The 16,680-nt window shown below is 42.6% G+C and overlaps 2 protein-coding genes across 5 annotated transcripts; one reads left to right on the top strand and one right to left on the bottom strand.

Moving 5' to 3' along the window:
• Positions 1 to 1,084: 1,084 nt before the first annotated feature.
• daxx (death-domain associated protein) lies at positions 1,085 to 8,694 on the top strand. Of its 4 annotated transcripts, none has more exons than XM_042705410.1 (11): positions 1,085 to 1,288; positions 2,155 to 2,370; positions 2,703 to 3,092; positions 3,346 to 3,477; positions 3,661 to 3,777; positions 4,126 to 4,357; positions 4,771 to 4,937; positions 5,246 to 5,417; positions 5,570 to 6,119; positions 6,886 to 6,979; positions 7,289 to 8,694. In XM_042705410.1, exons 2-11 carry the CDS (start codon positions 2,173 to 2,175, stop codon positions 7,346 to 7,348), a joined length of 2,112 nt encoding a protein of 703 aa, XP_042561344.1. In that variant the 5' UTR covers positions 1,085 to 1,288; positions 2,155 to 2,172; the 3' UTR covers positions 7,349 to 8,694. The 4 variants fall into 4 exon arrangements, with proteins under 4 accessions (XP_042561344.1, XP_042561341.1, XP_042561343.1 ...); XM_042705407.1 differs by having other exon boundaries at positions 6,886 to 7,021; XM_042705409.1 differs by lacking the exon at positions 1,085 to 1,288 and adding an exon at positions 1,358 to 2,012 and having other exon boundaries at positions 6,886 to 7,021.
• A 2,685-nt stretch (positions 8,695 to 11,379) lies between these two features.
• zbtb22b (zinc finger and BTB domain containing 22b) lies at positions 11,380 to 16,596 on the bottom strand. The gene is made up of 4 exons (XM_042705395.1): positions 16,122 to 16,596; positions 15,168 to 15,410; positions 14,035 to 14,967; positions 11,380 to 13,706 (listed from the first exon to the last, which is right to left on the bottom strand). The coding sequence occupies exons 2-4, from the start codon at positions 15,375 to 15,377 to the stop codon at positions 12,759 to 12,761; spliced, it is 2,091 nt and encodes a 696-aa protein (XP_042561329.1). The 5' UTR covers positions 15,378 to 15,410; positions 16,122 to 16,596; the 3' UTR covers positions 11,380 to 12,758.
• Between the last annotated feature and the right edge of the window lie 84 nt (positions 16,597 to 16,680).

The raw sequence follows: 16,680 nt of genomic DNA, 5'->3' as shown, positions 1-16,680 counted from the left end.
CGGTCTGATAAAGGTGTTTAGTCGGACAGTCAGCCCTACAGGTATTTCAGTTTCCGCATTAACACGTCAGTCATGAGTCAGTTCTAGCACCAAACAATAAAGGAGAATATAATTCTGCCTATCATTTAAACATTTGAATCTGTTTCTTTAGGTACAAGCAATGGAGACACCAAAGATAAGGTGAGCTTTTCTGTACAGGTCATCCCTACCATATACACACAAGAACACTTTATACTGCTAGATTTCTCTCAGTCAGTATGAGTTTCATTATGTCGCTTTGTATATCTGTTCATGTTCTCTATTTCATGTGTGCCCAAAGTTGTCATTTTAGTCAATTTTAGTTTTTGTTTGTGTTATTCTATCTTATCAGCATGTTCAGTATTCACATTGTTGCCTGGCACTGTTTTACCACTCAGTTCTGTTTCTCGATTTCAGAAGGAGAATTGACCTCGAAACCAGCAAGCTGTTATTTTGGGCATAAAATGCCTGTTTTGGCTGATGCGTTCTTCAACAGCTTCTTGTTCAACATTTTAACGATTTTGTTTAGCCTTGTGACACCGAGTTGGGGTTTTCAAAAAATAAACTTATGAATGATTTAATTCTGTGAAGGTATGATAAAGATAAAACTAAAGATACACAGAATGTGCTCTACTATTAGGAAACGCACAGCGCCCTCAAAACTCCACTGTTGGTGTATTTTACATTTGTATTAATTTTGACAACTATTGCACTCTAAAAATTGTGACTTCTTTTATGGTACCAATGGATGTTGGTTTTTTGAATTGATATATGATGGGCATGTGTGTGTGTGAGTGGGAGAAGGGGAGGGCAGATTGTAAATAGATTTTTTTGTGTGCTTGAATCGTAGCCTGTGCACTTGTCAAACACTGTTGGCTTTGATTGAAATAAATACATTTGGAAGGTTCTTTGTCAATCCTGTTATTCCTATTATTTCATAAGCACACAGCAAATCGGATTAACACCCTGATGATGAGAGAGCAGAGTTATAAATCGACGTAAAACGTTAAATCTACAGAAACGACCAAAACACATATTTTTACATAGCATAGTAGGCCAGCGCTCTTTGTGTTCGCAGATTGTTTACCGAGTTTCTACGCTAGGGGGGAGATTCCACAACCGCTTAGAACGGTAGACCGGCATACTACTACAGAAGAAAGAACGGAAAAGGTTGTTACCCAATGACTGACATTGTTACTGACCGGCAACGAACTGGAGACGTACTTGTAGGGTGTGTTAGAAGTGAAAACAGAATCTGATCTGAGCGCGGGTAAGGTTGCTATCCAGCTGTTACTCAAATTAGCTATCGCTACCTTGGTAACGTTGCTTTTCTTTTACATGTATGGCCCATTAGTTGTGTGCAACGACTCATGAACAGTAACCTAATCGGTATTTAAATTATATTAAATGTATGATAACTTATTTGTTATTGCTATCCTCTACTTTACCCCGGAGGCTGGAGTTCATTGTCTTTGTAGCCTTGCTAGCACAATGACTAGCAAGCTAGGGTAATGTTAGCTTGATAAACAAGCCATCGCTAAGTATTATGAAGAGAAATTTAGATTAACTGGTTAAGTGTTGTGCCGATCGTTCTATGAATCTTGGCGGTAGTGCTAGGTATCATGTGCTGCTCAGTACCAACAATGTCATACCAATATAACAACTATCCTAGGATAGCTATCTTAGCCATATAATATTAGCAAGTAACGCAAACATTATCTATGTTATTTCTATGCGATTGAAATATGACAGACAAAAAACAACGGATATAAACATTCTGTCGTCAGCTGCGAAGAGCGGGAAAACCTCAATTTTAACTATTATCTTAGCCATATCATATTAGCAAGTAATGCTAACATTAGCCTATTTCAAAACCCACCAGGACTCACTTCAAGTGGTATTTTCAGTTTACGTCAAATATGTCTTCTTCTCCTGCGGTTCTCTTGGTGCCGTTTATGAGTTTCAAACCAGGCATTAATGGCGACGCAGTGATTGTAAGTTAGGTTAGCATAAAGGTTGACAGCTGTTCAGTGTATATGTTACACCTACCTCAGGATAACCTGTAAAATATTGTGTTCTTGTGCTATAATCGGGGACCATTGTCCAGTGTTTAACCATGTTTTGATATCTCTTCAGTAAACTCCCTCTTTGGCAATGGACAGCATTATAATCCTGGATGACGATGAGGAAGAAGAAAAGTCTGAACCGTCATCCTCCATTTCCCCACGTTCATCGGCCTTCAAACCCAGCAAAAATGTCCAGGCCCCCACACACATCACCCAGTCACCCTTTGCCTCTGCGAAAAAAGACAGTCATGTCCTGCAGAAAGAGAATGAGACGCTATTCGCGGAGGTAAGAGAAAGGGGCTGAGAGAAAATGAGGACTGAGTTGCATACTATGATGAGATAAAAGTGGCTAGATTGTTGGGTATGGCCATCAGTGTGAATTTGGAGGAAAGATTAGTTGTCTTTTCAGTATATAGGAGAGATGATGATCTGTGTAGGAAAAAGATAATTGTGTTGAAGTGATGCAATGCTCCTTTAATTAAGCTACATAGCAATACAACCCACCCGTTCTGTTTGGATGTATTTCTTGTATTTCATACAGTTCTTCTCAGCTAATCCAGCCATAGTTTATAATTGTATGTGCTAATGTTACCGGTTATTGCCTATCCTTTCTCTCAGTTTGTGGAACATTGCAAGCCCCATACCACAGACTGCTCTGAGGTTCTGACCTTCCTGCAATCCAGACACACTAAGGCCTCACCAGATTTCTTGTCTTCTGTTGAGTTCCGGAACACTTTGGGCCGCTGTCTGACCAAGGCCCAGGCCAGCACGGCCAAGACATTTGTCTACATCAACGAGCTGTGCACAGTTCTGAAGCAGCACTCGACCAAGAGGCGGACAACCGCTCACACACTCCCTCCTGCAGAGGAAAAGACACAGAAGAGGACAGATGGAGAGGCGGAGGGTGGGAGTCCCGCAGAGGTCACACCTTCTACCTCTGGGACGCAAGACGAACATGGAAATGAAGGACAGGAAGAAAAGAAGACAAAACGGGCTTCCAGGAGACAGGTCTTTACAAAAATCATCATCTCTGTCTGCTTTTTTTTTTTTTTTTACGTTTTTGGTGCAAAACATTCTTATCGCCTCTCTCTACCTAGTTAGACACCTTGTTTTTTTTTTCATGCCAGGTTCATCGAAAGTGTAAGCTACCTTCTCACACTGATTATGTGGATGGCTTTGAAATGGAAAGACAAAAGTTCTGTGAAGTGTGGTCATTTTCTAATCATGAGACTAATTTTCCTCTTGAATCTCCTCTGTTTAGATTGCATATCTAGAGAACCTTTTGAAGGTGTACAATGATGAGATTAAGCGTCTGCAAGAGAGAGAGCTCAGTGTGGACGACTTGGAGGAGGAGGACTCAAGCTACATCCAAGAGCACAAACTTAAGAGAAAGGTGGGTTCTGCCTAGATGCCCTTTTTCTGTATGCCTAGATGTCTCTCTTTCACTTTTGTCATCCGCCATCATTTGTTACCCTCCTCTATATGTACTTTGTTGAAAACATCTCCCTGTATGTCTCTATTGGCCACCACTCTGCGTCTTCTATGTTTAATATGCTTTCATTTGGTTTGATTCCAGATGATGAAAATCTACGATAAGCTCTGTGAGCTGAAGAGCTGTAACTCTTTGACAGGGAGAGTCATTGAGCAGAGGATATCATACAAAGGGTCTCGCCATCCTGAAATTAACAAAAAGGTTGGAAAACACCAGGGATTACCCAAGGGTGTGTTTTTTGCGGGGGTTTACTGATCAAGGAACTCCCAGATTGGTACAGCCTCACCCTCACAAAAAGAGTCCTATTGTAGGACGAATAACATTTTCTCTCATTTTCTTACACTTTCTGTGTATCATATGCAGACAGAAAACAATCTGTATAATCTATATAATATACCTGTTTGTTGTGGTAAACAGGTAGATTATATAGCTCATGTTTGTAATTATCCACTCTTTTTTTTTTTTTCTCTTTCTCTCTCTCTCTTTTTCTCTGTCTTTTCCCTTCTTTCAATCCTACTTTCTCCCCTCTCTCTGCCTCTGTCCCTCAAGATTGAGCGTTACATCAACAGCCCAGAGGTCCGGTGGAACCCGCCGGACTACCGCGACATCCTTCAGCTGGTGCAGCGCTCCAACCAGCGCCACTGCCTGTCACTGAGCCGCAGCCAGTTGTCTCAGATCGCCCAGGACGCCTTCCAGGAGACCGGCCGCCGCCTGCAAGACCGCCGCCATCTGGACATGGTCTACAACTTTGGCTCGCACCTCACAGATGTCTTCAAGCCCAGTACGAGTGCTAGCCAATTCACTGGCATCACTGGCCACTGTTTTGTATGGATAACGTGTTCCCACATGCGTAGACCCATGATGGCCCAAATTAGTGCATTTACTGCATCTACTGCGGTTTTACGAGCTTTTATAGTGTCATTGCAGGCAATGCTACAACTTTGGTATCACTTCTGTCTTAATATTTGCTACTTAAGGCCCTGACCACAAATAAACAAATTTAACTTTACACAGGTTTCTATGCAACAAGCAGGGATTACATACATATAAAACATAGAAACCAATATAAGTCCAAACCACTCACTGTTAGTACAATGTTTACTTTAGGGCATCAGTTAGGACTGGTTGGCATTGTTATGTCTTGGCCCACTCCAGTCTCTGTGGTAACCCCTTTCCCATTTTCATCCCCGTTAGATACAGACCCTGCCCTCTCTGACTCCGGCCTGGCCCGTAAGCTGCGGACCAATCGGGAGGTGGCCATCTCCAGCCTGGAGGAAGTGATCACCAAGTTCGCCATGAAGCAGGGCGACACAGAGGAGGAGGAGAGGAAGAAGCGCCAGAAAGCTAACCAGAAGAAAGAGGTAAGGAAGAGGAGCCGTGAACTGGCTTGCTGTTTTAAAGTGTTTGGCTAATTGCAAAGCAATTCTCTCTCGTGAGATACTTCCAGTTATTATATTATTTAGTGTAGTGGTACTGAAATTAGAGACGACTCCGATGATCACATCTTTGGATTTTTGACTTTAACAGGACATAACATACTTCATTAGTTTATCTGTTAGAGTGTAATCTGTTTCTGCATGCTACAGTGTTTTGTGCTAAATTAGCCAGTGTTTTGTGAATAACTCAGTTGCCGCTAAAGACAAACGTTGTTGTCTATGTGTCTTACAAGGAGAATACAGGCAAAGTAGAGGAGGAGGAAGAAAAGGAGGAGGAAGAAAAGGAGGAAGAAGAAAAAGAGGATGAGAGTGGTGGTGATGAAGAGGAAGAGGAAGATGAGGACGATGATGTTTCATCAGACCCAGACATTGAAGAAGAGATACAGGCCAGTAATTCTCAAGAGGGTGAGTCACAAGTAGAAATTAGACAGAAGTTGGTCAAATAAAGTATTCAAATATCTTGAGTAGATTTTGACATTTGAGTACAGAGAGATGGGTGACACTTCCAGTGTGTTGAAAAGTGTGTTGGGGTTTCAATAGCTTATTGTTTTGTTTAGGTGACGAGGAAGATGAGGGAAATGATGAGCCTACAAACGCCAGTGATGGCGAAAACCAAGGCAGTGAGGACTTGCCTTCAGTCAAATCTTCTGTTCTGGATGAGGAAGAGGAGGAGGAGGGTGGTGGGGAGGAGGAAGAAGGCACCAGTGAAAATGACCAGCAGTCAGTGAGCAGCAGCCACAGAGGTGCGTCCACAGACACCTCCCCACCAGAACAACCTACAACGGAAAATCCCTCCCCTTCAGACAGCCCGAGCCAATCGGAGCCCGTCAAAACAAATCCCCTTGAGGACAGTCAATGGCGGAGCCCCATTTCCCCCGCTCAGCCTATCACAACAAACACAGACTCTCTGCCCCCATCGCCGGCGGTGGTGTCCACCAACCAGGACTTGTTGTTGACTCCCTGTGACACGAAGGCGACCAATGGCCACCCTTCTCCCCCGAGTCCAGTAAAAACTGACTCTGCCTGGAGTTCCAGGAAGAGAAGGAAAAGTGTTGATCTTATCCCACAGACCACCAGCAGCAAGCGTCACAAAGCCAACAGCATGAGGTGAGGGAGAACAGTCTTCTCATTATACATCTGGGTGCAACTTCAGAGGCGCTGCATTAATTGGATCAGGTGTATTATAATGAGAGGTAACTAAACTCCGTCTGTCAGTCTGTGGTTTCTCCTGATTTTTCACCTCTGCCTCTTTCTTTCTTTTTCCACAACAAAAAGACTAAGTGCAGACAACACCAGTGCCATTTGCAGCTCGTTGTCACACATATTCTTGATTTGAAGTAGCTATATTTCAACACTGTCTGCGGTGAGTGAGAGTAGTGTGAAAATGGTAAGCAAACGCTGCTTTGATTATGGTTTTGCAGTGTTTGCGTGTTCAAGTGCAACTTTTCGGCCTAGACACAGGTGACCTAAGGCGACGCAACGGTCGCCTTTCTCGCTGCTTGTTCTTTGATATCGGTTGGGGTGTCTCTTGCTTTAGACACCAGATCTGCCTAAAGCCTTACATTTGGTAATAAAGAGCCATGAAGATTGCCACCACTGGCTTTCTCTTGTACCCCTCGTGAAAATGTTGAACCCTGCTTGACTTCATGTCCTCCTCACATCTTTATATCCTCAAAGGCATCCAATGGAATGCACATGGATCATTTGGTCGAGTAAAGGCCTTTGTACAATTGCCTTAGCCTCTGTCAGAGTCATATAGTCATATCTGCTGTATGCTCATTTTACGGGTTCGAAGAGCATAATAAAAAAAACAGCTTCAGACGCTCTTTGGTGAAAACAGCCAGAGTATAGATCCTTTCTCTTCTTACCCCAGTGGCAGTGAAAGCGACATCCCTCTGGATATGGGCGTGGCCAGCAGCCCCCTCCAAGCAGACTCCACCCGAGCAGACTCACCCACCCAGGAAACGGTGAGCAGTTCCCAGATGACCCCACCTCCAAAGGCAAATAAGGTTGGAGTGCATGGAAGGCATCTGACTTGCTTCCTATCCACAATTTTTCCCAAACCTCTCCTGTATGGTACCACCCTCTTCTGAGTTGAATTATGCTTATGTGCCCTCTGAGACAACCATAGTAAATAATAATGATGACTGAGATTCAACAAAAGTATGTAATGATGATCATATGAAATGCTTTGTTACTGTGCCTTTATGTCCAGTAATGTTTCTTATGGTAATCTGCTAATGAAGATTAACTCCTTTCCCTTGTCCCTCCATCAGATTGATGCAGCCACCCAGTGTGACCCGGAAGAAGTTATTGTTCTGTCAGACTCTGACTGATGATCACCCGTCTGGTGTTGCAAGATGCAAGCAATGGATCCCTTATCCTTCCCTTCTTGCCCTCTACCCCTAGCACCTGTTGGAAAAGACACTTGAGCATTTTTGCTGGACGATCCTGTAATCACCTGTAGAGCTGATGCACCTGTGCAGGCCTTACCTGAGGTGCCTCTGGTACACACTACCTTTTCGGGTGAAGAATTGTTTACAACTCACCTGCTGCTGGGCTGGGCTCAGAGCAGGATTGAGCCATTGTCATTCAGGGTTTAGTCCATTTTAACTGTATTAGTCCTTTTAGTTATTTTTAAGTTTTGTCATTAAATTAATTAACTTGTCTGAGGGCACTTCTTCAGGAGGTATGGCTTCCTCCAGCAGTCATGGTGCTTTTCCTGCATGCTTCAATAAATTGCAACATATTTTGTTGCACAACTGATGGAGTTGATGTCTGGAAGTGCATGTGTGGTGCTTAGCAATCATCTTACAGGAGGGTGCCACAACTGACCAATATGGAGTATTTGATTTTTTGTTTTCTGCTGTACAAGCACAACTGCATTTGTAGTCACAACACTCAGGGATACATTGTTTTTCCTGGCAAACTACTTGGAAATGTATTTTACATGTTGTACATTGTGAAGTATTTGTCACGGTGGGAAAGTGACAGTATGACTATCCTATCAAGCCATCTCCACTTGAGGATGGGATCTGTCTATTCAGTGTAGTCCATTCCCTAATTTCGAACAGGTTGTCCACCAGTGTGTAGTCTTTAAAAAAACAACAACAACAAAAAGGTGCAAAGGTCACATTGGACCCCACCATGCGTGGTATAGGAAGTATAGTCTTTAAGAGATGGATACGAAAAGTCCGAAAATCGGCACGTTTTTACCAGAAGACGTCTTAAATGGAGAATGCAAATGGCACACAAATGCCTCGGTGCTTGAGAAAAAGGGGATTTTTGAAGATGTCCACGTTTTGCTGTCTCCCATACAATCTCGCCGTTTGAAAATCTAGCCAAGTATGTCTTTTCCTCTTAAAGGCAGCACTGCTTTTTTTAACCCAGCTTTCACTATAGCTTTTTCAATCCAGACCTTCTGATTGCCATCAATGTGAAGATCATTTAATCAAAAGAAGTTTTCAAGCTCTGAAACTTGGAAAAAGGGCAGTGTTGCACACGATAAGCAGTCACACTGGGTGCCTGCTGAGCCAAGGCACAGCAGCTCAAGACAAGGGACCGTATGAGCACTTTGATTTGCATATGCCACTCGAACGGTAAACTTTTATTTAATGTTTGTGTTTTTTAGATGCAAGTTTTTTTTTTTAAATCTGATTTTCAATAAACCATTCTTTTTACAGCTGTGGGTTAGTATCTTGTATGCGATCTGATCATCCATCATAATGACCATGCATTTGGCTTTGGGTTAGAAGTGTCAAACTGCAAATTGAGAAACCTGAAACTGACACGAAATCTATGCAAATTGAAAAGTATGTACACTGACTTTTCTTTATATTTATACACTGGGACCCCTGCCTATAGGAATTTATAAATTCTGAATTAATTGATGTCAAATTCTAACCGGGAAAAAAGAGGGTACTCTCAACCTGTTCTCTCCCTTGTACGTCGCTTTGGACAAAAGCGTCTGCTAAATGTAATGAAATTGTATGACATATTGTCATATTTTAAGGGACAGTAAATTGAAAAAAAATATTTTAATGATTCTTTGATGATAACCCCTTAGTATTGGCATGGTTAACCCATGGACATGAGGGTGCAATTGCTCTTATAGTTCAAATATTGCAATGAGTGGAATTATGTATGGAAATATGTATTTCTTGTTAAATACAGACACACCCTTCATGTCACACCTAAAAATTCCTTTTGAAATGAGGACATCGTTAGAAATTGAGTATATTTGTAGTGACATTCACAATGGGTAGGGTCCATGTTACACGTATCTAGTGTATCTAACATTGCAAAAATGAACCACTGCAGGTAAAACTGAACAGCAGCAGGAAGCTGCTTGTAATGTTAGTATTGTTTATTTATTTAATTATTTTTTTTGTTTGTTTAAAGTAGGTTAAATTGGTTGTTTCTCTGTTGTTTTCCCATCTGTTTCCATTGGTAAACTGGTGAGCTCACTCTGATCTTACCTCATTTCTTCATCACAATATCTGTCTCAGACATAATTATCAACTGCATATATGAATCATTATTTCGCTGTCAGTAGCATGTCGATTGCTCCATCCTGCAAAAAAACCTTCGCCATGGGACTGCTTAGAGTCGTTCTAGGTAACTTGCAACCCCAAAGGAATGGGAGAGTGCTGACAAAATTGAAATTTCAGTTATTGCTGTATTGCATCCCAGGATTGTCACACATGTATAGGAATCCTGTCACTGTGGGATGTCGTGCCTTCACTTTCTTAAAGGTTCACACTGCCTTCGTTGTCATGGCAGAGGCTTTGAAGCACAGCTGCTGCATGTGACTGGGGTTTGAGAAATGGAAACCACATTAGAAACGCATGGCGACTTCCCTACAGCTACCTCAAAATTGGAACACTTGAACATCAGTGTTCAGCTTGCTGCCATAGTTCTCCGCAAAAATTGCACATGCACTTAAAAGCACTTCTGGAAAGTGTTTTTTGAGTTTGCAGTCCATCCATTAATTGTGTGATTATTAGTGTGTGAGTGTGTCAGTTGAAATGATGCTTTGAACAGAGGGACATATTCTCTGTTCACATGGAAGCTGTTTTTTTTCTACATTATAGGCCTGGCAAATTAACCCATTTTGGAGCCAAAAATATTTCAGCATAGATCATTTCTATGAGGTGTCCTGGCATGGCAAAAATACACCTCAAAAATGTAATTTTTTCCTTTACTCCTATCAAAATAAAACTTTACACAATGAAAGTACCCATGAAAAGTAACATTTTTTGTATTACAAGTTTCTTTGAAAATTGTAATATGTAAATGAGCTACAGACTAATCGAATATGCCCAAAATACACCCAACTAGGCTTCATTTTTTCCTTTTCTCCTACCACAATAAAACTTTACATCGTACAAGTATACATGAAAAGTAACTTTTTTTGTATTACAAGTTTCTTTTTAAATGAATTTGAATATGCACATGAGCGTCACACTTATTGAATATGTCCTAATTGCATAGGCAGAAACACCATACCCCTGGCAGGTACTACCAAGCCAGGCAGTTTTCAGGTTAGAGGCCAGTCTAAAAGCAGCATTGCCATCACCCATTGGCAGTAGGATGATTGGATGAAGATTGGGCCGATGTATTTGTCATACATATGAATGGTGTTTCTGCCTATGGACATATGCAATAAGTGTGGATGTGTATAGTGCTCATGTGCATATTCAAATTGATTTCAAAAGAAACTTGTAATACAACATTTTTTACTTTTCATGGGTACTACTTTCATTGTGTAAAGTTTCATTTTGATAGGAGTAAAGGAAAAAATTACATTTTTGAGGTGTATTTTTGCCATGCATTATTAGCACACATCTCAGATTGATGAGAATTCAACATATTTCCTCAACTAGGATTTCTTAGGACTTTTAGTATGTTGTTCTGGACACCTCATAGAAATGATCTATGCTGAAAAAGCTGTCGTCGTAAAACGCTATTTTGCCTGGACTATTAGTCTTTTTTGAATTTTACTATTTTGCCACTTACTTTACAAGCATCTTGCACTTCTTTAGTTTTCTATATGACATTTTTGAGAGGACCAGCTGAATATTTGTTTTTAACCGATTTTTTTCCCTTCAGTTGGGCATTTCTGTCTGAGACTGAAACAACAACAATGGACTTGACAAAGAGACACCCTGGTATCGACAGAAGGGACTGTCTCGTCATTGACCGGTAAATTCTGCACTGAATCTAATTAGTTGAATTAGTATTGGAAAACGACTGACCTATTCTGATTTTCTGGTTTCTTGTGCAATCTTTTTTACACAGCAAGTCTTAGTCTACAACCTTGAAATTAGTATCACTACTTGAACATACAACACATCAGAAGCGTAAGACGTTTTGAACCAGATAGTGTTTATTTTTCATCATGTCACAAGATGTTGATGAAAGGTAAGCTCAGTTTGTTTTAATATCAATAGGCTGCCACAACAGTGTTTACACACACAGGTGTGTGTGGCAGTTATAGCTGTGGAGGTCGGTGTCATATATAATCTTTAAAAGGCAAATATGAGGTCACGCCCAACATGGTCCCCAAAGAAATAATAACTACTTAACTCTCCCAAAACTATTTTAATAAATCATATATTGATATAATCAATTAGTGTTAATTTATCTTCACAAAAGTGTTTCCTGTAGAATCTCTCACTCACTCCCAACTATCCAGGGCTAATATACTGAGGTCTGAGGTATTTGATAGTCATGGATGGACACGATTATGAGATATATCCGAAATATTTAGTAAGGCAGTCAATTCCAACATTAAGTTACTATTTCATATTTTGTAATGCATTTCAATATATTTCTGTAGTGTATAAACATAAATATATCCCTCCTTATCTATTAACTTCTATTACAGTGATGAATATGTACTCTAAATCAAACTCCTATTTGGGGGGGAAAAAACCAGCTTTAAGATCTCCTCAGATTTGCTCACTTCCAGTAAAATGTAATGGAAGTCGTCCATATTCCATCACCCTCACACGGCACCAGCCATCGGAGCGTCTAATGGCTTTCAGTAGCACTCAAGTCGTTTGGCAAATTTGACTTTTATTACAGTCCACCTTCATAGAAGGAAAACCTTTAAATGTACTCAAAATTTCAACTTTGTGAGGAACATAATTAAAAGCAAACAAAGATGTCGGTGCCTAAAAATTCGAAATTGACACCCCAGGTGATCTGGGATAATGCTTTGAAGCGAGACTGAATTCACCAGAGGGTGACAATAATGGCCGGGGTAGTTCCCTGGAGCCCCCCCCCAAACACAACGGTGACACTGATGATGTTCTGGCACTAAAAGCCGAAGACACATTAAACGGCTCTTCTGTGATGTAGAGGAAATGATTGAAAGTGATGTAACAACAGTCTTTAAAACATTCAATCAACAGTCCTCTGATTTTTTTTTTTTAAATCTTCACTGACGATAGTAAGAGTTCACAACAGCAGCCTAGTCTACGTTATACAGCAGCAAAAAGTACCATAGCTTTTAAATGCATTCCCATGCCACTACATGGTTAGATATGCAGGGGAAAGTAAGGAAAGACACTGTTTTTGGCATTTTGAATCTGAAATCACATGAACTTGTGCAACAAAACATCTACACAAAGTCATGTACAGTAAGGTCAGGGAGCTATACACATGGTCCTGTTTAGATTTGTAGCTTATAATTTGGGGGTGATGTGGGAATGTTCACTGAGTGTTTTCGTGCCGCTCTTCCTAAGAGATGTTGCTCTCACCAACATTCACCTCACATACCTCATCCTCACACCCACCTCTGCTTACCCCCAACCCGAAAATGCTTGACCCCAAACTCTGGGAGCCGACCCCCAACAGAGAACCAGAGCCAGCCATGCTCAGACAAGACATGGAATTGCCACTGCCAGAGCTGGAATGATGTGGAGACATGACAACCATCCCACTTCTGCCACCAATGCTGTTTCTGCCCTCAGCCTGCATGGCCTCATGGCTGTGGGAAGGCTGGAGTGGGTGTGTTGGGGAGAGATCCTGTGCATCTTGGGAAGCCCCGGCCTCAAGGGAGCCCCCTCCTCCTCGCCTCTCGCAGTGGGAGCGGTGGCGCATGAAGCTGTCTCGCCACATGAATTTTTTGCCGCAGCCGTGGCAGTCGTAAGGCTTCAGGCCTGTGTGTGTCTTCATGTGCTCCGTCAGGTGGTGCTTCATCTTGAACTTCTTGGCACAGACAGGGCAATGGAATGGCCGCAGGTCCAGGTGCATGTTGATGTGCCGGTCACGCATGCTCTTGTGCGTAAACGTCTTCCCGCAGTGGCACATGAACACCTTCCCTGAACCACCAGATGCGCCACTGTCTAGCCCATCCAACCCCCCACTTAGGCCCCCCTGCCCAGACAAATGAACTGCTCCGTGCTCCAGGGTGGGTCCTTTAAAACTTGGGCCGGATAAACCACTTCCCACTCCTAGAGAGGAAGAGTCCAGTGCAGCTTGACTATACAGTAGGATCTGGTTCCCCTGCATGTCCAGAGGGAAGAGTTGTGCCCTGGCTGCAGCTGACTGTAGCGGTCCTAACAGGGCAGAGATAGCTCTGCTGCTATTGTGGCCAGTGTTGTCAAGGGGACTCTGCTGAGAAGTGTGGTCCAAAAGACCACTGTCATACTTGAGGTAGTCTTCAGAGGACTGACAGTAATCAACCTGCAAGCAACATACACTGAGTCAGAGTAAAGTCGACTAAAGTTTCACATTACACATTACAAGACTGTGCCGAATACTCAGCTCTGATGGGTCATTCAATGTTTTTGAGATCTGCTATTTCTTAAAAGCAGACAGCTGAACAATGCATCATTAGTTTTCCAATCAGCAACTCATTTTTGTTTGCAACCTAGCTGCTAATATGTGTGAACTAGAGTTTCTTACAATTTCAGTTTGTCATACCAATGACAGAACAATTAAAAAAAAATACACAAAGTAATTATTTCTTTGGAAAACCGCTGTGGAGGAAGTAGAAAGGGATTAAACTGACCTGTGTCTCCATTTCAGCATGAGCTCGGCTGCTTAGCTCATCAGAGAGGGTCCTAACATTTGAAATGTTGAAAGTTCTCTCCCTCTCCAAGTCTCTTTCCCTTTCTCTCTCTCTGTCCAGCCCCAACTCCTTCTCCTCCTCCTCGTCGTCTTCACCCCCTTCCTCCCCGGACACAACAATCAGCTCATCGTCTTGACTCCGCTCCGTCTTCACCACCACCCACTGCTTGCGGGGCATGATGCTGGGCTGGCTGTACGTGGGCCTTTTCTGTGGAGGGGGCGAGTCTCCATCCTGGTAAGAGGAGACACCAAAACTGTCACTAACGCCCACTCCTTGGTCACACCCAGAAAGGGCCTTCTTCCTCCGGTTACTTCCCCTTTCCTGTTTCCTAGAATACATGAGATCTTCCTCCTCCACCCCCTCGTCTTCTTCGTCTTCATCTTCCTCAATTAGGAAGGCCTCTTCCCCACCAGATGGAGCACAGTAACTGGAGGTGGAGTTCAGGCCTTGTCCCTCGCCTGTGTTGCCGGTAGAGGCAGAACCCCCAAAGTTAGCTTCTCTGGGGCTGAAGTAGTTGGTGCTGCTGGGGGATTGGCTCTCGCTGAGAGAGGGGCGGCTGTGGGGCTGTGGGTCACCAGATCTAGAATGGAGGACGCCACCTGGGTTCTCACCAGTCCCACCACTCTCGCGGTTTTCCTGAGAGTTCCGTGCCACAAGAGTGGTGCCAGTGCCCCCCTTGGCTTCCCGGAGGAGCTCGGTGCACTTATCAACAATGTGCCACATCTGCAGCACACTACCCACTGTAAGGTAGTTCACAATGTCATCACGGAGCATGCGAAGCTGGCCAGTGTATGCGCACCTGAGGACACTCTCAAACGCCAGAGGATCCATAACTGCTGGGATGGATACTGTGGACATGTTCTTCAGGAGCACCTAGAGATCAAATGGGCAGAGGCATTCAAGTTATTAAAGGTCTTAAGCTGACTGAAATGTGAATCTATCTAGATGTGCTCACCAGTCTGGGTGTGCACACCAAGATAGATTCCCATTTCAGTAAAAAAAAAAAAACTGAGGCTTTTTTTTAATGTACACAGTCTGTACTGTCATATCTGGGTCGACCTACATATACACACCTGGTCATGGAAGTAGGGGGAAGAGGCTGCTAGCACACAGCGGTGTGCCTTGAACACCTGGCCCTGCACATGGATAGACAGGTCACAAAAACGTCCCTCTTCTCGCTGCCGGTTGAGGCCATCCAGCACAGACGCCTGGGCAAGTGGAAAACACACCTGCACTACCGTGTCGGTGGATCCAGAGCTGGCACCTCTATGACACTGCTCCATGTCAGCTCAGCTTACACAGAGAAGTGACAAAAGCTGTAATAAAAAGGTCAAGCATGTAACAGAGCAAAAAGTTCTGCTCACATAGTCTTTGCAAGACAGTAGGCTACTTATATGTGATCATTGAAGTTGATCTGATTCTGTAGTTAAACCATGTTGTTAAAAATCAAGGACTAGCCAAATCTCTTGTGCACATCAGAAGGTTAAGTTTGTGTTTTACTATCGACATTTTAAGATACGGTCCTTCTACTTATATGGGAGTGACAGACGTGGTTATGTGGACACCAGAGAAAGAGATGCGGGAATGCTCTCAAGCTTTGGATGAACTGTTGGGGCCTTGAAATGCATTTTTATTTGACTAGCTAGCTTTGTATATCAAATGACAAAACTGGTAATGACCGTTTCCTCACAAAAACAAATGATTTCGTGCAGAGCGCACATGATGGGTCGAACCACAGCCACTAGTTAAGACTAGTAAAAGGTTGAGGCGCCTAAGATCAGTGCAGACTTGAAGAGTCTTGGTAGATAGTATGAGCGAGAATAGACGTAACTGATATTTTAAGACAACCTCGTTTAAACACCAACAATGTCTACTGGTAGCTCCATGGCGAATGAGTTTGTTTTGCACAATATATGAAGTGTTAGCAAGCCCAGTTCCGTTGGTTAGCATATAACGCTACATGCTATCTAGCTGGTTATAACTGGTTAGCACCGACATCATCTTTAGACGATTTCTTGTAAACTTACACTTTAGTCTTCTCAGTCAACCAAAAGTAAATGAGCAATTAACGTAATTTCCCCAGTGAAACTGTTGGCGACTCCATCGTTGATGGAGATCAGCGTTTATGTATTCCCTTTTCGCGTGCACCGCAAACGAACTGTTGAAAAGCCGACACCCGCTACCTTTAAGAGCCCGACAGACAGCAGACTAGACTTGGCCGATACAAAATAGTGCAAGCTCGTCTCGGCTGTGGCATGGCAACCAATTTCAAATGAGACAAGTTTCAGTCCGCGTCTGTAGTTCAGACTTCAGTTGCAAGGAACATTTTTCAAAAACAAATAAGTATTTAAACGTAGTGCATATGCATGTGATGCAAAATGGATAAAGCGACAATTAGCCAGGTCATGCATTTCTCCTTTTGTAGTTAGATATTCCTTGAGTTGTATGGGTGTTAAACTCCACATTTAAAATCATTCGCTTACGTTATTTACAAAAATGAAACAAAATTGAGGAAATGGTGCATTTGAACAGATCAACAACTCACCTTTAACATAATTTCGGTTTTCCGTGATTATTTGGTCAAAT

This window comes from Clupea harengus, unplaced genomic scaffold, assembly GCF_900700415.2.
Source record: "Clupea harengus unplaced genomic scaffold, Ch_v2.0.2, whole genome shotgun sequence".
In the NCBI taxonomy this organism is placed as follows: domain Eukaryota; kingdom Metazoa; phylum Chordata; class Actinopteri; order Clupeiformes; family Clupeidae; genus Clupea; species Clupea harengus.
The sequence above is the reverse complement of the archived record's forward strand: the minus strand, read 5'-3'. Positions and strand labels throughout refer to the sequence as shown.

Coding starts and splice junctions, on each gene's coding strand:
- zbtb22b (XM_042705395.1), bottom strand. CDS start 15,377: ATGGAGCAGTGTCATAGAGGTGCCAGCTCTGGATCCACCGACACGGTA. Junction 14,968..15,167: donor CCCCCTACTTCCATGACCAG/GTGTGTATATGT, acceptor TTTGATCTCTAG/GTGCTCCTGAAGAACATGTC. Junction 13,707..14,034: donor ATGCTGAAATGGAGACACAG/GTCAGTTTAATC, acceptor TGTTGCTTGCAG/GTTGATTACTGTCAGTCCTC.
- daxx (XM_042705407.1), top strand. CDS start 2,173: ATGGACAGCATTATAATCCTGGATGACGATGAGGAAGAAGAAAAGTCT. Junction 3,778..4,125: donor ATCCTGAAATTAACAAAAAG/GTTGGAAAACAC, acceptor CTGTCCCTCAAG/ATTGAGCGTTACATCAACAG. Junction 4,358..4,770: donor CACAGATGTCTTCAAGCCCA/GTACGAGTGCTA, acceptor CATCCCCGTTAG/ATACAGACCCTGCCCTCTCT.